The 26,458-nt window shown below is 41.4% G+C and overlaps 1 protein-coding gene across 1 annotated transcript; it reads left to right on the top strand.

Moving 5' to 3' along the window:
- The first annotated feature begins 1,492 nt into the window (after positions 1-1,492).
- cep170ab (centrosomal protein 170Ab) lies at positions 1,493-25,246 on the top strand. The gene is made up of 18 exons (XM_073851990.1): positions 1,493-1,631; positions 2,260-2,349; positions 2,447-2,525; positions 2,712-2,770; positions 2,891-3,044; positions 3,133-3,270; positions 5,404-5,877; positions 6,713-7,098; positions 7,232-7,360; positions 13,146-13,281; positions 13,366-14,751; positions 14,838-15,081; positions 16,962-17,067; positions 17,422-17,559; positions 17,794-17,882; positions 18,128-18,221; positions 20,507-20,558; positions 22,922-25,246. Exons 1-18 carry the CDS (start codon positions 1,527-1,529, stop codon positions 23,158-23,160), a joined length of 4,098 nt encoding a protein of 1,365 aa, XP_073708091.1. The 5' UTR covers positions 1,493-1,526; the 3' UTR covers positions 23,161-25,246.
- The last annotated feature ends 1,212 nt before the right edge of the window (positions 25,247-26,458 follow it).

Genomic DNA, 26,458 nt, shown 5'->3' with positions numbered 1-26,458 from the left:
CTATGCAGTGTCCAAGGGTTGGTCAGCATGCAGAATTGAAGAACTGGCTCCCTTTCGAATAATGCTTTTGTAATATAAAAAAATGAAGTGTTTCTCCACCTTGGTCCACAACAGTTAATTTCTTAAATTATTTTTTTTTAAAGCAAACATTCAACATGGTATCAATCAGAAGGTAATACCTTCTGTTAGTGTCTTGATACAGAACAGAGTCATTCACAAGCCACAATGATCTTCTTGACTACACAATGCACTAAATTTTTGAATTTAAAGATCGGGGTAAATTTAACTTATTTTGTCTTCTGGGAAACATCTTATGTATCTTCTGAAGGGCAGTACTACATGAAAAAGATATGATATTGAGGCAAAATAAGAAAAATGTACACATCTTTATTCTGTTCAAAAGTTTACACCCCTGGCTCCTAATGCATCGTTTGTCCTTCTGGAGCATCAGCGAGCGTTCAAACCTTCTGAAATAGTTGCATACGAGTCCCTCAGTTGTCCTCAGTGTGATAAGATGGATCTCAAAATCATACAGTCATTGTTGGAAAGGGTTCTAATACTCAAAAATGCTGAAAAACCAAATTTGTGGGACCTGAAGGATTTTTTCTGAAGAACAGCAGGCAGTTTAACCGTTCAAGACAAACAAGGGACAACTATCACTAAACAAGAAACACACAGCTGGGGATCATTCAGTAACAAAACAGTATTAAGAATCAAGTGTATGTAAACTTTTGAACAGGGTCATTTTTATAAATTCAACTATTTTTTTCTCTCATGGGCTATATGTTAACTTTTATGTGAAATATTTTATTCAGCTCAGTTCTTAATAAAAAAATAACATGCATACTGTTTCAAAAGATTCACTAAGAAGAAGCTGTTTAAAACAACTTGTTTACCAGGACTTCACAAAGGAGTTTTGATTCTAGATGCACAACACTTGTGATTACTGAAATATTGTTCGGGAAACTGATTCTCAGGTTGGTTTTGTTAAGCACTTTGTTATTGGTATAGGTCTAGGTAGCATCTCTAATTTTAGTTTCTCTCTCTGTCCCTTCTTTGATTAAAATACAATTTTTTAATTGCTTGAAATCCTTAAAGAAGGGAACCTGATTTCATCCTTTTAGCATGGAAAGAGATGCATTGTTTAAGTTGTTAGAGGAGTCAGCTGCTTGTCTGGTGCTGCAATAAATTATCCAATTTTTTTCAGGAATGAAGGAATTCATTTCCACAGGGTGTATTTAGACTCATGTACTCTTTAACTTATAGAAAGCATAGTTCATGCCAAGCTGTATAGCCAAATTATTGTGTTATAGTTAATACTAGGCTCTTTCAGCTTATGCAGGGTATTTGTTTGTTGAAAGTGAATCATGTTTTAGAGTAGATACATTATTTCCTCTATATTCACCTCATGTAATTTAAGTTTACCAGGCTGTAAATGAACTGTCAGCCATAGTTCTTCTCTGACCTCTCAACAGAATGACCTAGAGAGAGATCAGGAGGAAAACAGGAGGCCTGGTTAAGTCAAGATGAGTTTGACATCCTGGTTCTTGGTGAGTGGTGGGGGAACAAGGCACCGCCTTCCCCGGGAAATGATCTTTGTGGGACGTGACGATTGTGAGCTTATGCTACAGGTAACTTGATCACTGTTACTCCTACACAAGCAGGAGAATCATGCCATTGTCCCTTCAAGGTTAGAGTCAGCTCTCCCTGGATCTATAACTATGCATTCTGTATATGGCACTTTCCACAAACAGGTACACTTTGGTGTCACCAAATGTTTTTTTATCTAACATATCATGTTATCTAACATATCATAACATACCATGAAAAGTAGGCCAATCAAATGTCTGTCAAATGTCTGTCATGCACTCCCAATCAACCTTGTTACCAAAATCAGTGATCGCTTAATTTTACGCCTTAGCATTCTTGTCAAATTTGCCTAAACATGCAGGTTAATCCTGTATTTTAGAAATTCTGTTTAGTAGTTATATTCTTTATTGCTAAAATGTAAAAAAAAAGATACATTTAAAATATATTTTGTGATGGTTATTTTATAACTTTCACTAGTAACCTTCAAGTAAACTTTGTATCAAAGTTTCAGTCAATATTTTGTAATCTATTTGTGTGAAGTGCCATGAATACTTTTTTGGACAATTCACAGATAATTTACTCCCGTCCAGCTTCACCTTGAATTCCACAAATCTGTTATACACCATATTATTTATTCCCATTATCTATTATCTTTTCTTTAAATTCCAGTCTCGTAGTGTAGACAAGCAGCACGCCGTCATCAATTATGAAGTAGCTGCAGATGAACATAAAGTTAAAGACCTGGGCAGCCTGAATGGGGTGAGAAATGTGTCCATCCATAACAGATTTTCATTTTATCTTTGCTGGTATGATGGAAAGCATATGGTGACAGATGGCCTCCTTTTGTCTCCTGTAGACATTTGTTAATGATGTCCGTATACAAGAACAGCAGTATATGACTTTGAAAATGGGTGACAAATTACGGTTTGGCTATGATATCCTTTCAGATTCAAAATAAATCACATTTTGATTGTCTGGTTTGATTTTTTTGTACTTTAAATGGTTTGTACAACCACATTACAATATATTGGCTATGTTTGCAAAAGAAAAGACTCATGCGTAGAAGATTTTATGAATGCATTTGCATTTCTATATATTGTTTTTTCCTTAACCCATCTTACATACCAACCTATTTACCGTGGTGCGTGGAGAGTTACATGTTCCAGAGGAAGCACTGAAGGTAAATAAAAATGCAATAATACACAGGCTTTCAAAATTTTACCAACTTAAGTTTTTATGTAATGTCTGTCAGTGTGTGTATCTAGTATTCTGACTTTCTTACTTCCACCTTCATTGACAGCACGAAAAGTTCACCAGTCAGCTTCAGCTAACCAAGAAGCCTTCACCATCAGGGGAAAACACCAAAAGCCCAGAGGTCAAAGGGGCAGAGGGAGGAAAAGATGCAGAGGCCAGACCTTCAGAGCCACCACCAAAACCAGAAGAGAAGGTTTCAGGTGAGTAGAAGATGGGTTGTATGTGAGTTTCCACTACAAAAAGTTGCATGTAGCTTCCTAAACTCAAAGTATCTCAAACTTTCAACAGGAGACATAGCTGTGCTCCACAGAGGAACCCCTCTTTATGGACAGCCATCTTGGTGGGGTGACGGGGACGCAGATGATGAAAATTCTGGGAAGCACGATGCAAAGACGTCTGAGCAAAAACAAGCTAGATGTGAAGCATGTAAGATACACTCTCAAAATTGTACTGTAAAGCTGCTACCCTGCTGAAAAAAAAAAAACAGGTAATACCAGCCTAGGCTGGTTGGCTGGTCTTAGCTGGTTTAAGCTGGAAGTCGCTGGTATTAGCTGGTCTCCCAGCCTAGCTGGTTTTAGAGGGATTTTGTCCACTTTTCCAGCCTGGCCAGGCTGGCAAACCACCAGCTAAAACCAGCCTACTGACCAGCTATTACCAGTTAAAACCAGGCTGGTTGACCAGCTAAAACCAGCCAACTAGCCTAGGCTGGTTTTAGCTGTTTTTTTTTCCACCAGGGTACTATTGTACTATTAAAGGGGTTAGTTCACCCAAAAATGAAAATTCTGTCATTGTTTACTCACTCTTTTGTCATTACAAACCCGTAAGACCTTGGTTGAACCACAGATGTCACATGGACTACTTTGACATTACCTTTTTAACATGTCCTTATTACCTTTATGGGCCTTAAAGTTGGGCCAATTGTGTTGCTGTCTATGAAGGGTCAGAAAGATCTTGTATTTTATCAAAAATATCTTAATTTATGTCTTACGACTTTGTAATGACATGAGGGTGAGTAATGAGGGTGAGTAATCAATGACAGAATTTTTATTTTTGGGTGAACTAACCCAAATAATGTGTACACTTGAGGTATTAATGTGTACCTTCCCTGGTGAAAAAAACAGCATATGCTGGTAAGCTGGTTTTGTTGTTGCTATGGTGGTTAGGTATGATTTGATGCTGGTTTAAGATGGTCCTTAGCTGGTTTATGCTGGTCATTTGCTGGTTTATGCTGGTGCTTAGCTGGTCATGTGCTGGTCAAGGACCAGCATAAACCAGCAATGGACCAGCATAAACCAGCAAAAGACCAGCATAAACCAGCAAAGGACCAGCATAAACCAGCAAAAGACCAGCATAAACCAGCAAAGGACCAGCATAAACCAGCAAAAGGATCAGTATAAACCAGCAAAAGACCAGCATAAACCAGCAAAGGACCGGCAAAACCAGCAAAAGACCAGCATAAACCAGCAAAAGACCAGCATAAACCAGCAAAAGACCAGCATAAACCAGCAAAGGGCCAGCATAAACCAGCATAAACCAGCAAAGGACTAGCATAAACCAGCAAAAAGACCAGCATAAACCAGCAAAAGACCAGCATAAACCAGCAAAAGACCAGCATAAACCAGCAAAGGGCCAGCATAAACCAGCAAAAACCAGCATAAACCAGCAAAGGACTAGCATAAACCAGGAAAAAGAGCAACATAAACCAGCAAAAGACCAGCATAAACCAGCAAAGGACCAGCATAAAACAGCAAAAAGACCAGCATAAACCAGCAAAAAGACCAGCATAAACCAGCAAAAGACCAGCATAAACCAGCAAAGGACCAGCATAAACCAGCAAATAGACTAGCATAAACCAGGAAAAAGAGCAGCATAAACCAGCAAAAGACCAGCATAAACCAGCAAAGGACCAGCATAAACCAGCAAAAAGACTAGCATAAACCAGGAAAAAGACCAGCATAAACCAGCAAAAGACCAGCATAAACCAGCAAAGGACCAGCATAAACCAGCAAAAAGACCAGCATAAACCAGCAAAGGACCAGCATAAACCAGCAAAAAGACCAGCATAAACCAGCAAAAAGACCAGCATAAACCAGCAAAGGACCAGCATAAACTAGCAAAGGGCCAGCATAAACCAGCAAAAACCAGCATAAACCAGCAAAGGACTAGCATAAACCAGCAAAAAAAACCAGCATAAACCAGCAAAAAACCAGCATAAACCAGCAAAAAGACCAGCATAAACCAGCAAAAGACCAGTATAAACCAGCAAAGGGCCAGCATAAACCAGCAAAAACCAGCATAAACCAGCAAAAAGACCAGCATAAACCAGCAAAGGACCAGCTTAAGCTAGCATCAAAACCTACTTAACCAGCATATGCAGTTTTTTCAACAGGGTTTAAGGTATTGATAGGGGTAAATAAGGCAGAAAGGAGCACTTTTTGAAAAAGTACTGCTCCAGTGACAGCTTATAAACCTTTTTCAGAGAATGTACATTGCTGTTAAGTTAATTTGGTCTGATTTCATGAATTTGATTTCACTTCCTTATGTTCTGCGTTCATGCAGCTCGTAAGGACACTGCAGCAAAGCCACAAGTGGGACCAGGAGCCACAACACAGAACTTAGGGACCCAGGAACCAAGCTACTTTGAGATCCCCTCTAAGGAGACTCCTCCAGTAGGGGGAGACACAGGAGAAAGCCTCCCTAATAGTTCAGAGGCGGTTGCGTCAGCTTCCACAATTCCTGCATCGGAGGGTGGAACACATGGACATGCCTCCTTCACTATTGAGTTTGACATAGTTGCTTCTGGGAAGGGTAAAGAGCGAGCTTCAAAAGGTTCTCAAGACCATCGACAGAAGCCAAAACGAGGGGCAGGGGAAGAGCTGAGTGCCTTGCAGGCCGCCATGGTGGCAGCGGAGGTAAAGGTGGCAGACTGGCTAGCACAGAATGAGCTGCCACTAGCTCGCTCTGAATCTGTTGCTGAGGATGATGGAGACAGCGTGAAGAGTGATTTGCCGGTTCAGCTAAAGAGTCTTAGAGGTAAGGGTAAGGAGTGAGGAGTTGCTATTGGGTCTATTTTTGTAATGCTGTTCAAGGAGAAGTGTACACATTCGCTTACGTCACATTCGCTTTTGTTCATACTATCAGGTAGGTTTAAGCGTAGTGCAGATGGTACATTATTTTAAAACGTTTTAAAGCATCACAGAGCGTTAGAATTATAGCACCAGTGCACATTTCAAGTCAGAACTGCGGTAACACATGCAAAACCAACGTCACATAAAACATACCGTATATACGTTTATCTGCTCCAGGAAAACACCCTTTAGCAACACTCAATGGACATTTCACATTGAATAAATCACGAAACGTACCTGTATTTTGCATTCCGCGGAAAAATCAGGTTGGAGATCAGATTGGAGATTGGAGTGTTCATATTTTTATTAAAACACATTTTCAAGGGTTTTTTCAGTCGTATCAAATATTGCGATTTTTTAAATTTAAAACACAGTAGCATTTCAATATAATACATAAGAACACTTTAATAAATAAATATCATTACTTTGTTTGGTGATTTGCACCTCAAGACATTTTACTATTGGAAATAAACTTTTCATAAAAAGTCAAATTATCGAATATTTCAGAAAACTAAATAAAAACTAAATGAATTTTTATTTTGAAATGGACAAGTTATTGAATGTAAGAATATAATTTTTGCGTATTTTTTAATAAATGAATAGATACTGGCCCAAAAAAGGCTGAGTGTCATATTTTTGACCTATGAATGATGAAATGCCTTCTGAATACCATTGGCTACAGTCACAAGAAATTGGTCATGTGCTTTCGACCATCCATCTGTACATTTATCTCCCTTCAGGCAGTAAACATGAGGATGGCACACAGAGTGACTCAGAGAATGCACTGGGAGAACAGCTCAGTAGCCGGAGGGCGTTCCTGCAGGAGCGTTATAGAAATAGTCAGGGTGTGCAGAGGACAGAAGGCCCTTTCAGTGGGAGGGAAGATCTCTTCCAACACAAGCCATCATCTGCAGCTAAAAAGATGGCACCGGTAGGGGGTGAAGTTGGCAAAAGTGTTCAACGTTCTTCGCCACAGAAAGTCAGCGTGACCAGAGAGCAAAGCACTGGGTCTCAAGAGACTTCAAATAGGGGACATACAGATGACCAAAGCGATAGAGGGACCTACACCATTGAGCTGGAAAATGGCAATGCTGAGGAGGAAGAGGCCAGGCGTATGATTGATAAGGTAGACCTACAGAAGTGTAGATATTATGTTTTCTTGTACTTTGTCAAAACTGATAGACTTGAAGTCTTTCTAAAATGGCAACGACTGTCAGTTGCTGATATGCAATAATGATGTTGAATGTATTATGTTTTAGGTTTTTGGGGTGGAGGATAACCAAGCCCTGACTAAACTGCGTTTTCCAAAACACCAGAGAGATAGAGGAACCATCTGTCCAAGATCTGGAGCCATGGAAACCACACCAACTGGTTATGTTGGTGCAGAGGTATACAGTATCAGTAATATTTGGCATACTTTTTTGGAGACATTATAAACTCCATGAAGATATTCTGTCAAGACCATCAGTATCAGTTTCACTTTGTAGAGTACTAGGAAACGTACTCGGTTACTTTCGTAACCTCGGTTCCCTGAGATACGGGAACGAGTACTGCGTCGAAGACGCTATGGGAAAAGCTCCTTTTCTCCTGAGACTGAAGCATTTCAATAACGCAGTGTAACTGCACGGCCATTGGTTCGTGCAGTGATAAAAAGATGAACCAATGGCTCGGCAGCGGAGCTGCACGAGCCTATGGCGATGATTCGCGCCCGATCGCGCCAAAAGGGGCGGAGTATCTGGCTATATAAGCGTGCATTTAGCCATAGGATCTCAGGTACTTCGACTGAAGCGACGACTGAGTCGTGCAGCTACATAGCACGGCCAGCAACGCAGTACTCGTTCCCGTATCTCAGGGAACCGAGGTTACGAAAGTAACCGAGTACGTTCCCTTTCGATACTTTCACTCGTACTGCGTCGAAGACGCTATGGGGAACCAGTACAATCCCGCCGTTGCTATGGTAGAGGAACGACTGACACGGCCCTAGCACTGAAGGGCTAGTATGGGCCAATCTGTTTAATCAAGATAACGTGATAAACATCCGTTCCAGGGATTTAAGTGCAGTTTGGAGCTCCACTGAGGCCAAAGCGTACCACATAACATTTATTACTGGTAACAGTTATCCCATTATGCAGAAGCACCCGAGTCTGTAAGACCGGGACGTCCAGATTATAAAATCTAGCAAATGTGGACGGCGAGGCCCAGCCGGCCGCCGCACAAATTTCTGCTATGGAAACGCCACTAGACCAGGCCCAGGACGAGGCGATGCCTCTAGTCGAATGGGCTCTTACCCCCATGGGACATTGTAGGCCCAAAGAAGAGTAAGCCAGCATGATGGCTTCTACTATCCATTTGGATAACCTGTTTCGTGACCGAAGACCCCTTGGCGCGGCCACCGAAACACACAAACAGCTGTTCTGACTGCCTAAAGGAAGCAGAACGCTCTACATAACACCTCAATGCCCTAACGGGGCAGAGGGGATTAAAATCCTGGTCTTGCTCCGAAGGAGGAAGAGCCAAGAGGGAAATAATTTGGTCTCTGAATGGCGTCGAGAGACTTTAGGTACATAACCACGTCTTGGCTTCAGGATGACTTTAGAGTCATTTAGCCCGAATTCCAAGCATATGGGGCTCACAAAGAGCGCCTGTACTTCACCCATACGTTTGACTGATGCCAATGCTAAGAGCAGGGCAGTTTTCAGCGTTAGAGGGCGAAGGTCAGTGGACTGAAGCGGCTCAAAGGGAGGGCTTCTCAGAGCCCTCAGCACCGTGGGTAGGTCCCAAGAAGGGACTGTGATGGGGCGAAGGGGGGTTAAGCCTTCTTGACCCCTTCAAGAAACGAACGACCAGATCGTTCTTTCCCACAGATTGACCATTTATAAGGTAATGGAATGCCGCTATGGATGTCACATAGACCTTGAGCGTGGAGGGAGATCTTCCCTTGTCCAATAGCTCCTGAAGGAAGGACAATATCACTGACATGTCGCATAAATTCGGATCTGCACCGCGGGTGGAACACCAGGCGGAAAAGACAGACCACTTAAGATCATAGAGCCGCCTTGTAGAGGGTGCTCTGGCTTGAGAGATAGTGCTCAAAAAGGCCTCAGGGAGACTTGTAGGCTCCCGTCGAGAGACCATACGTGCAGCGCCCACAATTCCGGTGGGGGGTGCCATAGCGTTCTGTTTGCCTGTGTTAAGAGATCTCGTCTCAGTGGAATGGGCCACGGCGCTGTTGAAAGCAGCCGAGGAAGATCTGGAAACCAATGCTGGTTCTGCCAGAATGGGGCCACTAACAGGACTTTGAGCTTCTGCTCCCTGACTCGCCTTATGACCCGTGGTACCAGGGCAGTCGGGGGAAACGCATACAAAAGGAGATTGGGCCACTCGCGGGCCAATACATCCTGTTCCTTTAAAAAATAGATTGGGCAGTGATAATTGTCTTCTGAGGCGAAAAGATCTACTTGCGCCTTGCCGAAGACCTCCCATATTTCCTGAACCATTTGGGGGTGAAGCATCCACTCGTCTGAGGAGACGTTGCTCCGAGACAGCATGTCTGCTCCCTGGTTCAGCCTGCCTGGCACATGTGTTGCTCTCAACGAGCGGAAGTGCAGTTGAGCCCACTTTAGGAGACGTTTCACTAACGTGATAGATGTCTCGACGAAAGACCTCCCTGGTGATTTATGTAAGACACCACTGTCATACTGTCCGAGCGGACTAAGACGTGGTGTCCCTTTAAGACCGGCAGAAGGGTGTGGAGGCCTAAACACACTGCTAGCATTCCTAGGCAGTTGATGTGAAGGCGACTCTCTGCTTTCGACCATTGGTCGAATGCAGGCTGGCTGTCGCACAGTGCCCCCCAACCTGAGTTGGAGGCATCTGTCGAGACCACTTTCCTTCTGAATACCATGTCCAGGGGAACGCCCTGTTCCATCCATTGAGAGTTCTTCCAAGGAATCAGAGCTGTGACACAGGCCTGATCTACCTTGATACGTAGGCGTCCTAGACGCCAGGCTTGAGGAGGAACCTTTGGTTTCAGCCAGAACTGCAGAGGGCGCATTTGAAGCAGGCCCAACTGAAGTACTGGGGATGCCGAGGCCATCAGGCCGAGCATCTTCTGAAAAGCCTTGAGAGGGCGAAGGGCTCCGACTTTGAAGGAGGCCGCGAGCCTGCAAATAGCCTGGGCTCGTTGCGGCGCAACTCCATTCGGGTTGAGTCGAAAACTGCTCCCAGGAATGAAATACGTTGGCTGGGAGACAGCACGCTCTTGGCAAAATTGACCCTGAGTCCTAGGCACACTAAGTGGCTGAGGATTATGGATCTGTGGTGTATTAGCTCGTCCTCCGACTGGGCCAGGATGAGCCAGTCGTCGAGGTAATTCGAGACGCGGATTCCCATCTGTCTCAGGGGGGAAAAGCGCTGCGTCCATGCACTTCGTAAACGTGCGGGGAGCTAAGGACAGTCCGAACAGAAGGACTGTATATTGATAAGCCAATACCTCGAAGGCGAATCTCAAGAATTGCCTGTGACGGGGGGCAATCTGGATATGGAAGTATGCATCTTTCAGATCCAGTGAGCAAAAGCAGTCCTCTGTGCATATCTGCGAGAGGATCTGCTTTAGCGTAAGCATTCTGAACGGCCGTCTCATGAGGGCGCGATTCAGACGTCTGAGGTCGAGGATGGGTCTTAGACTGCCATCCTTCTTTGGAACGAGGAAGAAACGGCTGTAGAAGCCTGACTCGCTCTGTGTTGGGGGAACCGTATCTACGGCACCTTTGCCAACAAATCCCTCACCTCCGTACGCAAAACTTCTACGTCTTTGCTGTGAACTGAGGTGGAGACCCCGCTGAAGCGTGGTGGTCTTCAAGCGAACTGACGTGTGTAACCTCGTTCTATTATGCCCAGAACCCACTTGACACTCCGGGGATGGCTTGCCAGGCCTCGGCCCGCGTGGCAAGGGGTTGCATTGGTTCGAGCAACTGACCGTTATGACAATGGCAGGTTGTGAGGACGCTGTCAGAAAGGGCCCAGGGGTCACAACATTTTCCACTGAGAAAACGAGCCGCCAGCGAGATATAACACTCATCGTCTCAACAAGCGCAGCCTCAGCGTGGGCATGGCCCAGACGCATCCAATTTGAAGCTGTCAGTAATGATCAGTGACAGCATTCTCATTTAATCCACCTAAAAAGATCAAACCGCTCAAAAAGAGGAGTAATGATGATCTTTGTATTAACATATAGGTAGTTTAAAACGCTGCGCACATCCTCTCAGTTCTGCTCGTAGCAGACGAGGGGAGGGGCGGGGCCGTCTTCACTGAGAAACGAGCCGCCAGCGAGACATAACACTCATCGTCTCAACGAGCGCAGCCTCAGCGTGGGCGTGGCCAGGACGCATCCAAATTGAAGCTGTCAGTAATGATCACAGTGACAGCATTCTCCTTTAATCCACCTAAAAAGATCAAACCGCTCAAAAAGAGGAGTACTGATGATCTTTGTATAAACATAGGCAGTTTAAAACGCTGCGCACATCCTCTCAGTTCTGCTCGTAGCAGACGAGGGAGGGGCGGGGCCGTCTTCATTGAGAAATCGAGCTGTGAGCAAAGCAGATCCAGACGTAAACACTCGCAGAGAGAGCTGTCTGTCTCAGAGCATGCAACCTCAGCGTGGGCGTGGCCCAGGCGAGAGGCGCACTGAAATATGAAGCTGTCAGCAATATAGAATCATAGGTGACAGCTTTCTGCTCCGATTTGCTCAGAAGGATAGAGCCGCTCGATAAGGCGAGAGGCGCAGATCCTCACATAACACTGATCAAAGACTGCACAGAGTGACGAACGCGGGGCTTTGCCGGCGTTACGTCACTTAAGTCTGATCGCGCATTCACCGTTTCTTTCTCCGAGGTAACTGAGAGAAGAGAAACGTGAGAAGGGGGAGGCGGGGCGACTCCCGCGAGCGAACATGTCCATACTATTAATAATGAAAGCAGCTCGCCTCTGTGAGCGCGGCATAAGCGACGCATACACGAAAGCAAAGCCGTCAGTAATAGATGTAACAGTGCTTCGCTCTGATCTGCCTGGGAGGATTAAAGCCGCTCGTGTAACGAGTGCATCTGATCCTCGCGAGTAACACACGCTGGCAAATCAATAAAGCTTGCACAATATGTGTCGGCATGAGAATGCTCGTGCATGATTGCTCAGCTCACAACTCGCTGCTGCTTCCTCCGAGATTACTGGGAGGAGAGAGACATGAGAGCTGGAGCGCCTTCTGCGAGCGGACCGGGCTTTCGTAGTGAACGCAGTCCGTCTCCCTAGCAACACACACACACACACACACACAAACAAATGCGAGCTTGTCAGATCAAAGGCAACGGGAAGAGCGAGCACGCGGGCTCACTGCCGGCGTACGATCGTTCAAACCCTGTTGTTTAGTTCCCTGACTCCACTGTCTCTTTCTCCGAGCCTTGCTGAGAGATAAGAAACGGGAGAACGGGGTTAGCGAGCGAAAAGAGCGAGACTCAAACTGTCAGCGACAGCATTCCGTCTCAGTGAGCGGCACTCACTGCCCTTCTACATCGTGCAGAGCCCTGCACGAGCCACTCGCATCGCGACATTTGCAACAACGTCGCTAGAAAATTTGCTCTTTTAGAACTTACTTCTTAGAAATAAGCCCTTTTATACTCACCGGATGGCGGCAGGGGATCAGCTGGGACCGCTGCTGCTGCGACGCTGAAGGCGGCGGAGAAGCGGCTAATCAGACGAGCAGAGAGGGTCTCTCGTTCAGCTTGATCCGCTGCGAAGGCGTGTCAACGGCGAGTAGCATCAAGTCTCGTAGATCAGCAAAGAAGTCGTCGCTGAAGGAGAAGGATCTGAGATCCTATGGCTAAATGCACGCTTATATAGCCAGATACTCCGCCCCTTTTGGCGCGATCGGGCGCGAATCATCGCCATAGGCTCGTGCAGCTCCGCTGCCGAGCCATTGGTTCGTCTTTTTATCACTGCACGAACCAATGGCCGTGCAGTTACACTGCGTTATTGAAATGCTTCAGTCTCAGGAGAAAAGGAGCTTTTCCCATAGCGTCTTCGACGCAGTACGAGTGAAAGTATCGAAAGGGAACACAGGTTGCCTCAATCATTTGTTTCTCAGATTAAAAAAACAAATTTTCTGCCTGTTCTTATTTTAAGGTGCTACCAGATGACTTGGTTGTAGTAGGAGGTCCAAGGTGGGTCTCACAATGGGCTAGTCTAGCTGCAAGTCATATACGGACCGATCCCGAGGGATCCGGAGCTGAACCCACTATGCTTTCCACAGATGAAAAAGGTTCAAGAGCTCTCAAACATCTCAAAAACACTTTGGTTTTGTATTTAAGTTTGATTTTTGACAAATTTTCTTTTGTTTCAACAGCTGATATCAGTGTATCTGAACGCAAAAGAAGGACCCTCCCACAGCTCCCCTCTGAAGACTCTGCTATGGATCGACTGGCTCCTGTTATGAATCCACAAAGCCAATCCAGGCGAAAAGCTCCTTCATCTGAGAAACAGGATCTAGAACTTCAGGAGAAAGTAGATCAGATCAATAGAGTCTCTAAAACTGGGCAAAGAGTTACAGGAATGGCTTCAGCTAGCACAGACATAGATCGGTCCAAAGCGAACAAGCCAGCTCCGCCCAAAATCCAGAGTAAACTTGGTCAACCAGGAGCTCAAGCTAGACAGATTGAGAAGAAACAAGATGATGGGAGACGAAAGAAGGGAGATGAGGACAGAGAGAAGACAGGGAAGCCACTACTGAGGCAAGAGAGCTTTACGGTGGAACGGTCGAGCGCTAATGTTCCTTTAGAGCTCATACCATGCATTGATGGGCCCAGTGCCTCAAACCAGCCCAGGGAAATGGGAGTCATCAATGAGGGCATTGATGCTGCCACCATGCTAAAAGACTCAGAGGCTGTGGCTGCTTTTCTGGAAACAACTTTATCAGACCTTGCAGATCCACTGAGCTACTCCCTGGAGGGGTCTGTCTCACCTGAATCTGACATTGATACGACAAGCACACTCAGCCAAGCTGGAGGAGAAGGAGGACGTAAGACAGTCCAAAGGAAACGGTCAGCCGGAGGTCCAGGCCGCGAAGCAACTAATAAAAACACCAGCGCCACAGAAAGGAAAGGCAAAGCTCAGCCCTCTGGTTCAGCTGGCTCCAGGGCTTGGACATCTCTCGACCTGACAGACGATGACTTGAGCTCTTCTCTTACCCAGGATGCTTCGGTAAAACGACCTCAGGGACGGGGTCAAAATACCAGCTCTAAGCCAGAGCCAACAAGTGTCAAAACAAGAGGAGCAAAGATGAACGTAGCTCCTGCAACTGCCAGCTCAAAACCAACAACCCTTCCACGGCCCAGACCCACACGAGCTTCACTTCTTCGCCGTGCACGGCTGGGAGAAGCTTCTGACACTGACCTTGCTGATGTCGATCGTATGTCTGTTGCTTCAGAGGCCTCTACTGCTAGTTCTGCATCAAGGCCTTCAGCTGGGCGCAGGACCCTCTCTCGAATTGAAGCACTTGCTCAGCCACGGAGGCCACGAGTGGGCTCTCCTTCAGCTCGGAGTGACTCGGAGGCTACATCAGGCAAGATCAGGGGCTTCGTCACACGGCCCGCCCCGGAGAGCGCACTGCGGCTTGGTCTCCGCTCTACAGCGGCCCCCTCATCTGTCACGGCCCCCAGAGCAAGAGCTAACAGCGCTTCCAAACTGCCTGATAAGTGTCTTGGTACTCCCTATGTTCAAAGTACACCTGCAGGTCAGTCTTTCGAGTAAAAATGTACTAGAAAGGATAACTGGCTGAAAAGTAAGTTAAAACAATCTTGTTATATGTCGTCTTTATAGCTAGTGGAAGGTGGCGCCGGGTACCTATCGAATACGCTTCTACCTCAGAGGATGAGTATGGCTCCAACCGCCACCCCACTCAACACGCTCGCCAACGTCCATTGGCTCCACGGGTGACACAACTGGGGGGTTCAGCCCCTGCAACACCCAGCCCCGGAGGCATCTCTATGTTACGACACCAGTCTAGCAGAGAACAGGATGATTACATGAGAGACTGGACCGCCCACAGTGAGGAGATCGCCAGGTAATAGCTAACAGCAAGCATATAGCGCATAGCAATTCTACACAGGTGGAGTTGGGGAAGGTGAAGGGTTTCAAAGGATCTTTAACCCTTTAACTTTCACCCCTAAAAGGAGCTAATGAAAAAAATATTTAACTTAAAATTCTTAAAGCACTTTTTTTTAATTTATGTTATTTATAAAACTCTACCGTATGGTTTGAAGAAAAATAGTTTTAAATTCAGAGAACTATGTCATGAGTTATTTTGCAATAATAAACATTCCTTTAACTTTATTAGTCTATTGGATACATCTCCTAACCTTCAGGGTCCACAAAGCTAAAAAAATATTTTTAAGTATCTGTATAACATGTATAGCAGTATGGCAACGTATATGCTATACCATGTTTTTTATTGACATATCAACCGTACAGTCACGCATGATTTGGATAATTATTATAAATAAACATTTCTTCATTTCTCTTATATTGTTCACTATATTTCTGTTCTTTACCCTTTACCCTATTCACAATAACTTTATGTTTGTACCAAGTAGTTTAACAATAAACTTAATATCATCAGTTTGTGGTAAGGACCCATCATCCTGCACCATCTAGAGTTTCATAACAAAACTTGGCATTCTTATAAAGTTAGCCATGTAATTTTTTTCTTCAAGACTGCTCACTTTTTTAACTTTTTCAATTCAGTCACAAAAAAGTAGATTTGAATCTCCAAAGTTATGCGAGTTTTTAAGACCCAGTCTTAACGTAGTGACTGTGTTTATGCAACTGGCCCCGGATAGAACTAACTATGATGCAATGTGATTTGTTCAAATGCCTGTTTATTAAAGAACATGCTCAGCAGAGGTATTTAAATATTATATTGCAATTTGATGTGCATGTCTGTCTGTTGAGGTGATAAAGTCATATTAATTTGACATTACCTCACTGTATACTGTCAGGGCAAATCACTTCTATAGGAAGTCATTTACACTACCATTTTGTAAAGAAGTATTTAATTCTCAACAAGGCTGTATTTATTGAATCAAAAATACAGTAAAACAGTAATATTGTGAAACTGAAAGTATCTATTTTCTATTTTCAGCATCAAGTATTCAGTGTCACATGATCCTTTAGAAATCATTCTAATATGTGACTCTGGACCACAAAACCAGTCATAAGCAGCAAGGGTATATTTGTAGCTATAGCCAATAATCCATTGTATGGTTCAAAATGATACATTTTTCTTTTATGCCATATATTTTGTAAATTGCCTACCGTAAATATATCAAAACCTAATTTTTGATTAGTAATAATATGTATTGCAACTTTAAAGGCAATTTTCTAAATATGTTGATTTTTTTTGCACCCTTAGATTCCAGATTTTCGAATAATTGTATCTCGGTCAAATATTGTCCTATAATAACAAACAAAAATCTCTCATTTTGGTGATTTGATTGTGTTGCTTAATATTTCTGTCGAAAAAGCAACACATTTTTTTTTTTCAGGGTTATTTGTTGATTAGAAAGCATTTTATTTATTTACTTTGCTATAGATGTCTTTTAAAAAAATCTTACTGATCCTAAACTTTTAAACACTCTAGTGTATGCTGGAACTACTCCCACTGATTGAAACTCAAATTAATAGCTTGTATCAGATCTACAGCTTTGTGGGCAGCGATCCGTCTTGTGGTGCAGCAGCACTGCAGGTCCTTTCCTGTCTTCTCTCCAACTACCACTAATAGCATCTTCATCTTTAGTGATGTTGCTGCCCATCACTGCTTATGCCTTAAAAATGATTTTCAGCCACCTTTGCATTATAAGTAAAATTTACTTTTACTCATAATACAAATAATTTATAGTGAATTGTTGATTTAGATCATTATTCTTTTGCATTTCTTTGTTACAGAATAAGTCAAGACCTGGCTAAGGATCTGGCTATGTTAGCACGTGAGATCCATGACGTTGCCGGAGAGATTGACTCCGTTAGTCCTTCCTCTGCTCCTGCAGCTTCAGTGAGAATACAACAACATCATTACCAGAGCCTTTCATATTTATATGGACCATTTAATTCCTTGGCTGTAGAGATCTATTTTAATACATATTGACAAGGCTTTGAAGGACTGTGGTTTTGCATACTGTGCATTGTTCACAGGATTAATTCAATAGTTAATTAAATGTGTGCTTGCATATTGATGGTTTAAGAGATCATGCTTCAATATTGTTATTTTAATAATATAGGATAATAAGACAATAATGCATGCATGTGGACATGTTTAGCCAGATATGTTTATTTGACTTTTAAATAACAAAAGATTACTGCAGTGTTTAATCAGTAATCTAAGTAATATGCTTGCTGCCTCTCTCAGGTTGAGGGCCGTGTGTTTGAGGATGTTCTGGGCAGCGCTCCAGAGATCACTGGCAGAGGTGTGGAACTAAGACCTCGCGGAGCTATCAGCAGTCAGGATTCCCGCGCCATCCGCCGCAGGACCTGGAGCAGAGAGGAGGTAAATCTTCTGAATCTTGAAAATCTTAAGAGCTTGCATCCTGTTAGTTAACATCATGATTGTATCTGTTACTGGAAGCTCCAATTTATTTTGTTACTTGTGTTCCACAAGAGGGCGCTGAATTTCCTTTTTGTCATAATAGAAAGCAGTATCTTGTCATGTGTCTCTTAATGCATCTTATTTCCTACAGTGACAGCATAAAAGTGCCACTCTCTGCTTATTCTGCATTTACAGGGTGTGCTGGACAGTTTGCTTTTGGCATCAGTCTCCCAGCTATCAGCAAAAATCAAACAGGCTGTGGAAAAGACAGCCAACAAAATCAGGTGCACTGTTTTTTATTTTTTTATTTTTTTATTTTTTTTTATTAATATATTGACAATTTGTAATCAGGTATTGTGTAATCAGTTTGACTGCACAATTTGAATTGTATTGAGGGAATATTTACGCTAATAGTCATTGTGAATCTTTGACCTTGACTCGATATGTTTTTTTTATGTACAACATTTATAGTTTTAGTTCTGGAAGGTGTTCTGGAAGGCCATATTTTGATTTATTACTGTTTATGCAGGATTTTATTCAAAGACAAGGACCGAAAGTGGGAGGAGATTGAAAGCAAACTACGGGCAGAGAACGAGGTGCCGCTCCTCAAGACTTCTAATCAGGTGAGAACAGAATATTTAAAAATAAAAACATGGTCAAATTAAATATTTATTTATTTCAAGTTATATATTTATTTGTTCTTAAATAATCTAAAAATTGAAAGAAAAATAGCTCATAGGATATGTACAGTAAGTGTGCTACATTAGTGGAAAGTGTTACTTTCCTTGTTTGTTATTATGGTTAAAACTAAGTTTTGGGCATGACATATATGTATGTTCAGTTGAGGTCAAAAGTTTACACCCCCCTTTCAGAATCTGTAAAATGTAAATTATTTTACCAAAACAAGAGGGATCAAAATGCATGTTATTGTTAATTAAGTACTGACCTGAATAAGGTGTTTTTCAAAAAGGATGTTTACATATAGTCCACAAGAGAAAAAATAGCTGAATTTATAAAAATTACCCTGTTCAAATTCATTGATTCATGAGTTGTTCCTTGCTCATGAGTCCCTTTGTCTTGAACAGTTAAACTGCCTGCTGTTCTTCAGATAAATCCTTCAGGTCCCACAAATTCTTTGGTTTTCCATCATTTTTATGTTTTTGGACCCTTTCCAACAATGACTATATGCTTTTGAGATCCATCTTTTCACACTGAGGACAACTGGGAACTCATATGCAACTATTACAGAAGGTTCAAATGCTCACTGATGCTCAAGAAGGAAACAATGCATTACGAGCTGGGGTGAAAACTTTTGAACAGAATAGAGATGTGTACATTTTTCATATTTTTCCTACATATTATATATTTTTTTTCATTTAGTACTGCCCTTCAGAGACTACAGAAGATAATTACATGTTTTCCAGAAGACAAAATAAATTAAATATACACTGAACTTCAAATTCAAAAAGTTTTCACCCCTGGCTCTTAATCCATGTTTTGTCGTCCTGAAGCATCAGTGAGCATTTGAACCAACTGCATATGAGTCCCTCCGTTGTCATCAGTATGAAATCTCAAAATCATACAGTCATTGTTAGAAAGGGTTCAAATACACAAAAATGCTGAAAAACCAAAGAATTTGTGGAACCTGAAGAATTTTTCTGAAGAACAGTGGGCAGTTTAACTGTTCAGGACAAAAAAAAAAACACAACTGTGGATCATTCAGGAAACAAGTGTATGTAAACTTTTGATTTTTGAAGGTGATTTTTAGAAAACTATTATTTTCTGTTGTGGACTATATGTAAACATCCTTTATGTGAAATAACTTACTCAGGTCAGTACTAAATAAACAATAACAAGCATTGTGTTTGATCCCCCTTATTTTGGTAAAATAATTTAGAAGATTCTGAAAGAGGGATGTAAACTTTTGACCTCAACTGTATGTATATAGATAGGCTATATAGGACACATAAGTGTGCTACATTAGTGCAAAGTGCCAATAACCTTCTTTGTTTGTAAGTCGTTTAGGATAAAAGCATATTCAAAGTGAATAAATATCCAGTTAAATGTAGGCCCTGCTGAAAAAACCAGCATATGCTGGTTAGGTATGTTTTGGTGCTGGGATGCTGGTTTTAGCTGGTTTATGCTGGTCCTTTGCTGGTTTATGCTGGTCCCTTGCTGGTTTATGCTGGTCCTTAGCTGGTTAATGCTGGTCCTTAGCTGGTTAATGCTGGTCCTTTGCTGGTTTATGCTGGTCATGTTGCTGGTCAAGGACCAGCATAAACCAGCAAAGGACCAGCATTAACCAGCAACATGACCAGCATAAACCAGCAAAAACCAGCAAGGGACCAGCATAAACCAGCAAAGGACCAGCATATACCAGCTAAAACCAGCACCAAAACATACCTAACCAGCATATGCTGGTTTTTTCAGCAGGGGGGGGGGGGGGTTGAGGACATTTTTGAGCAAGATTGATTATTCTTCCATTGACTGTGAAGCTGTCCTGATGTTTTGGTAGATTTCAGAGTTCATACATCACAGCCGCTTCAGTTGAGGATCTCTCAGTTTAATTAGACTGAGCTTTTGACTCATGGTTTGTCACCGTTCAGATTAGGTCTGAGGCGTACCACCTCTGTTCAGTGACAGGCCTGTAAATCTTATGCTGTAATGCAGGCTGGCCTCAGCTGAACTCTTGGAACTTTTGAAATGAAGAATCTGTTAAGCAGTGAAGGAGCACAACAACCGACCTGACAAAAAAATAAAATGGAACACTCTCTACAGTGCTAGAATATTTACATAATGAGTTAACTGAACCATGTTCACAGTTCATAGAATGTTCATTGGCTTATATCTAAGTTCTTGCAGCCTATGATGGTTTTCTATTGACTCTTTTTTATTTGATCACTCTCAGGAGATTTCCTCAATACTTCAGAATCTGAAGAGAGTGGAACGACAGCTGCTAGGTAAGCAGTACTAAGGTGTTCTTGTCTTGTTTATACTTTAAATGTCTGGCATACAATAGCCTAATGAGAATAGAGAAAAAGTTTTTAGCATTTAGTGTCATAATACTGTAACTTTGTGCACTAGTATGATGTGGAAAAGTTTTTGTTTTTCTTTCCATTTTTTTGAAAAAGGTAGACTATAATAAACCTTTTTCTTATTTCAAAGTGTTTACTTGAAAGTCAGCTTGAGTGTGATCCACAGCTTTTTAGTGTATGATGCCCAGTTTTTCTTTGTAACCATTTACAAAGTTGTCAAGTGTATGATGCCTAGAGGCACAAAATCTGTTCAGATTTTAAAAGTCATGGAGTTTATTCCAACCTTTAGAGAGCACTATTAGGCATCATTACCATACCATTTTTGCATTTTTGACAGTTTAATCAGGCATAATTTCCAAACAGTTTTTGACACTCTAACTCTACTATTAAGTGTGGGGTTGGTAAGATTATTTAATGTTTTTGAAAGAAGACTCTGTTATATGCAAAGCTGAATTTTTTTTAGCATCATTACTCCAGTCATCAATGTCACATGATCCTTCTTTTTTTTCCATTATAAACATTTTACTGTCACCTTTTATCTTTTTTTGCCCATTTGCCCATTTGTTTTTGTATGCACAAAAGAGTATATAAAGTGCCTGAATTTAAATGTTCTTCTGATTAAAATACTTTCTTCTTTCTATGATATTTTCTTATTTGAGATGTCATATTTTAAGACAAAGCAGAAGTATCTGTCATAATTATACCTCCATATATAATGTCATAACTAAACATAACATAAACGGAGAATTTCCAACTATTTAAACCCTTTCCAAAAATGATCGTATGATTTTGAGATCTATTTTTTCACACCAGGGGAGTTGATAGACCTAAAGCTCTTCTGGGGCACAGGTCCCCCATTACTCATATCACTTTTCTTTTTTGAAAGCTAGTTGCATTTACAACACAATTAACAGCCATGGATATCTGCGTGCAGTCCTCGGGTTAAACTGCGCTGCTTTTAGAAGCGTTAATTCAGTTATTGCATATAGTTTAATGTCTTTATTTCGGGATTATCAAAGTAAATTATAACTCAAATTTAAGATTTTACTGGGGCACAGGAGATTTGTACTGGGGCATGTGCCCGAGTAAAAAGGGTCTACCGACGCCCCTGTTTCACACTGAGGACAACAGAGGGACTCATATGCAACCATTACAGAAGGTTCAAATGCTCACTGATGCTTCAGAAGGAAACACGATGCATTAAGAGCTGGAGAGTAAAAACTTTTTGAATTTGTGGATAAGGGTAAATTTAACTTATTTTGGCTTATGGGAAACATGTAAGTATTTTCTGTAGCTTCTGGAGGGCAATACTAAACGAAAAAAATATGTTATTTAGGCAAAATAAGAAAAATTTATATATCTTCATTCTGTTCAAAAGTTTTCACCCTCGGATCTTAATGCATTAGGGAGCATTTGAACCTTTTGTAATAGTTGCATATGAGTCCCTCAGCTGTCCTCAGTGTGTATCACTTAAAAAAAAATTAATAAAAAACCCAGCTGTGGATCATTCAGGTAACAACTCAGTATTAGGAATCAAGTGTGTGTAAACTTTTGAATGGGGTCATTTTTATAAATTTCAAATAACATGCATTTTGTATGATCCTTCTTATTTTGGTAAAATAATTACTGTCACTTTTTATCTTTTTTGCCCCTTTTTTCTGTTTTTGAATGCACAAAAGCTGTTCCTCTGATTAAAATGCTTCTTCTTTCTATGTTATTTTCTTATTTGAGATGTCATATTTAAAGACAAAGCAGAAAAATCTGTCATAACTATACCTCCATATATAACGTCATAACTAAACCCAGAGAATTTCATCAAGATACAGTGGGGACTTTAAATGTTTTATATTTATTATAGTAAATGATACAAAAAAACATCTGCACACTATTATCCTCATTTATTTAGAAAGGTCTGACGAAGGTCTTTGACCAAAACGTTGCCACTTTTAACTTTGTCTAAATAAAGGGAGGATAACAGTGTCCAGGTCTTTTTTTTTTTTTTTTTTTGTATCATTTGATGTATCCTTTGATCTTGCACCTGGCCAAGCCACTTTGGATGTGCATATTTTGACCGGTTTGTATTTATTATAGTTTCAGAGAAACTCACTACAACCCAATGTTCTCCACAGAGTCTGTATGCTTTAAGGTCCCAAGAATATAAATCCAAGGCTCGATTGTTTGTTTGTTAATTGACCGAATGATTGATCATTTTTGGTCGCCTTATTGATTGACTATAGATCTAATAAGATACTAATAAATACCTTTTTTCATGACTTTTCAATCTCCAGTGATTGATATAATGGTGGACCCTGATGGCACACTGGATGCTCTGAGCAGTCTGGGTCTGACCAGTCCACTTATGGCTGAGAACAGAGTTAGTCCTGGCTCACAAGGTCCATCTGGCAACCAGGCTGTGGACGTGTCCGCTAGTACTGCAGCACTGCCCTCTGCCTATTCAGAGGTCGCAGAACGAGATCTTGGCCTGCAGAAGAGGAGCAAAGAGCAGAACACTGCCAGTCAAAACTAAATTACTCCGAACAGTTTACAATGAGATCCTGCACTGGTTTCCAAAGGCCAGGTCAACAGGACATTTATGTGAATAATGTGAGGTATGCTGTAAAACTTCCTATATGGCATTGCATTTAAAAGTTTGCTTCATAAATTCTATATATCCATGGACGTATTTTCAATGATTAAAGAAAATATTTTGAAATATCGAATCAACTATAACACCCATAGTCAGAATTACTGCACACAAGCATTAATTATTGTAAGTGTTCGTCTTAATAATCGGCAGTACTGTAGATGTGCCCAGGAAGATACTAAGCACATAGCTGTTGGACAAAAAGTGAAATGTGAAAGTGTTAAGCTATGATTTACTTAAAATGGAGACCGTGTTGTGTATGGTCACAGGTTTAGCCAAATTCTTTACACAAGGGGTTCAAAATTACATTCCATTGGCAAATTGACCAGTTGGATGGTGTTTTGATTAGGAATGGCAACATAATATGATTCAAATCAAACCATGTACTTAAGAAAATACACTATATTGTCAAAAGTATTCACTCACCTGCCTTGACTCGCATATGAACTTAAGTGAAATTCCAATTCCTAATCCATAGGGTTCAATGACGTTGGTCCACCCTTTGCAGCTATAACAGCTTCAACTCTTCTGGGAAGGCTGTCCACAAGGTTTAGGAGTGTGTTTTTGACCATTCTTCCAGAAGCGCATTTGTGAGGTCACACACTGATGTTGTACGAGAAGGCCTGGCTCTCAGTCTCTGCTCTAATTCATCCCAAAGGTGTTCTGTCGGGTTGAAGTCAGGACTCTGTGCAGGCCAGTCAAGTTCATCCACACTAGACCCTGTCATCCATGTCTTTATGGACCTTGCTTTATGCACTGGTGCACAGTCATGTTGGAAGAGGAAGGGGCCATCTCCAAACTGTTCCCACAAAGTCGGAAGCATGGAATTGTCCAAAATGTCTTAGTATGCTGAAGCATTCAGAGTTCCTTTCACTGGAGCTAAGGGGCCAAGCCCAGCTCCTGAAAAACAACACCACACCATAATCCCCCCTCCACCAAACTTTACACTTGGCACAACGCAGTCAGACCCAGACTCGTCCATCAGATTGCCAGATGGAGAAGTGCGATTAGTCTCTCCAGAGAACGCGTCTCCACTGCTCTAGAGTCCAGTGCCAGGGTGTTTACACAACTGCATCTGACGCTTTGCATTGCACTTGGTGATGTATGGCTTGGATGCAGCTGCTCGGCCATGGAAACCCATTCCATGAAGCTCTCTGCGCACTGTTCTTGAGCTAATCTGAAGCCCACATGAAGTTCGGAGGTCTGTAGTGATTGACTCTGCAGAAAGTTGGCGACTTCTTCGCACTATGCGCCTCAGCATCTGCTGACCCCGCTCCGTCAGTTTACGTGGCCTACCACTTCGTGTCTGAGTTGCTGTCATTCCCAAATGCTTCCACTTTCTTAAAATACAAATGACAGTTGACTGTGGAATATTTAGGAGCGAGAAAATTTCACGACTGGACTTGTTGCACAGTTCCACGCTGGAATTCACTGAGATCCTGAGAGTGACCCATTCTTTCACAAATGTTTGTAAAATCAGTCTGCATGCCTAGGTGCTTGATTTTATACACCTGTGGCCATGGAAGTGATTGGAACACCTGATTCTAATTATTTGGATGGGTGAGCGAATAGTTTTGGCAATATAGTGTATGTCTGACAGCTTTTACCTCAAAGGAGAATTTTCCATCATAAGTTTATCTAGGATGCATAGAGTTTTTGTTTTTCCAGAACTCTGTGTGGAGACACATATGTGGAATATTTCTCATGTTAAAGCACCAAAACTAATATGAGGAGCAAAGTGACACAATATGCACAGTCTGTCAATATGCAATGATCCAATTGTCAATATATATACACGTTCAAAAGTTTGGGGTCAGAAAGATTTTTATTATGCTTACAAAGACTGCATTTATTTGATCAAAAACATGTATTACAATGGAAAATAACTGTTTTCTATTGTAATATATTTTAAAATGTAAATGTATTCTTTATTCCATTATTCTAGTCTTTTAGTCCTATCATTCAGAAAAATCAATATTTCTTAATCTTCTTACATTAATGCTGAAAGCAGTTGTGCTTCTTAATATTTTTGTGAAAACTGTTTACATTTTTCTGGATTCTTTGATGTATAGAAAGTTTAAAAGAGCATTTATTTGAAACAGATGTTTTTGTAACATTATAACTCAATTTACTGTCACCTTTGATCGATTTAATGCATCCTAGCTGAGTAAAAGTATTAATTTCTTAAAAACAAAAAATAACAATAAAACTGACCTCATACTTTTGAACATAGTATATATTTGAATAAACATAATGCAAACATTTTCATGGCTTTATTTTGCCATTGTTTTTTGTTTGTTTGTTTTTTTGCACCCTGTTTATACAGCAGTGAACCAAAAAAATATATTTGACATATTTTAGTCTAAATATTTACAGCCAATTTCTGCCAAATATTTAATACACCTACTGTGTAAACAGATCTTTAGACATTGAGCCTGACTAACTGAAAATGATTATCTGAAAAACCAATATCGCAGTTGTTTTGCCGTAGTGAGTTTGTGATTTATGAGAATGCTGATATGCCAAGACAAAACTAAACTGTTTTACACTGACCTTTATATTTGAAACATTTTTCAGAGTTTCTTTTTCTGCAGTCTTAAAAACAACTCAGTAATATGTGAAGTGTAAAAATCACAACAGCAATGTTATTTGGACCAGTCCTTCAATTTGATCCTCAGCACTTTGATTATCTTTTGTAAATTGAATCGTAAAACATTCCTCTGCACACCTATAATGTTACTGCTTACCTGTAGCTCTTATAACAGTTGCCATGTTCCATGAACACCCTATTTATATAAGGAAATATATAATAACCAATTAGGAATATTCAAGTTGTCTCTGCCATGTGATAGCTAATAGGAGGGCCTGGATTTACCCAGATGTTAATCAAGCTTGTTATGTCACGAAGTGCCCATTATCAAGGTTAAACATCATGTTATTTTGCACATGCCAATGAATCAACCTGTTCAAATGAGTGTTGTGAACCGGGTACTTTTAACAGATTGAAAATGGCTTGTTTTATGTCAAATGTCTTTGCAGGCCATCTGGTAAGGTAGGTAGCATGGTACTTTTTCTCTCCTTTTAGCTTCCGTCTGCCTCATACCAGTGGTGTTTACACATGAATGTAAAACTAATATTGATTTAATAAAGAACTTTCATATCCCTGGACGCTCTCATAATT

The sequence above is a fragment of the Garra rufa genome, chromosome 12 (genome assembly GCF_049309525.1).
Source record: "Garra rufa chromosome 12, GarRuf1.0, whole genome shotgun sequence".
In the NCBI taxonomy this organism is placed as follows: Eukaryota; Metazoa; Chordata; class Actinopteri; order Cypriniformes; family Cyprinidae; genus Garra; species Garra rufa.
Note: the sequence above shows the minus strand (reverse complement) of the source record. Positions and strands in the feature narration are given on the sequence as shown.

What these genes read in the sequence shown, in the direction of transcription:
- cep170ab (XM_073851990.1), top strand. Translation starts at nt 1,527, where the DNA reads ATGAGTTTGACATCCTGGTTCTTGGTGAGTGGTGGGGGAACAAGGCAC. An exon ending in CACAGTGAGGAGATCGCCAG is followed by an intron (nt 15,082 to 16,961) that starts GTAATAGCTAAC and finishes TCTTTGTTACAG; the next exon opens with AATAAGTCAAGACCTGGCTA. An exon ending in TCCTCAAGACTTCTAATCAG is followed by an intron (nt 18,222 to 20,506) that starts GTGAGAACAGAA and finishes GATCACTCTCAG; the next exon opens with GAGATTTCCTCAATACTTCA.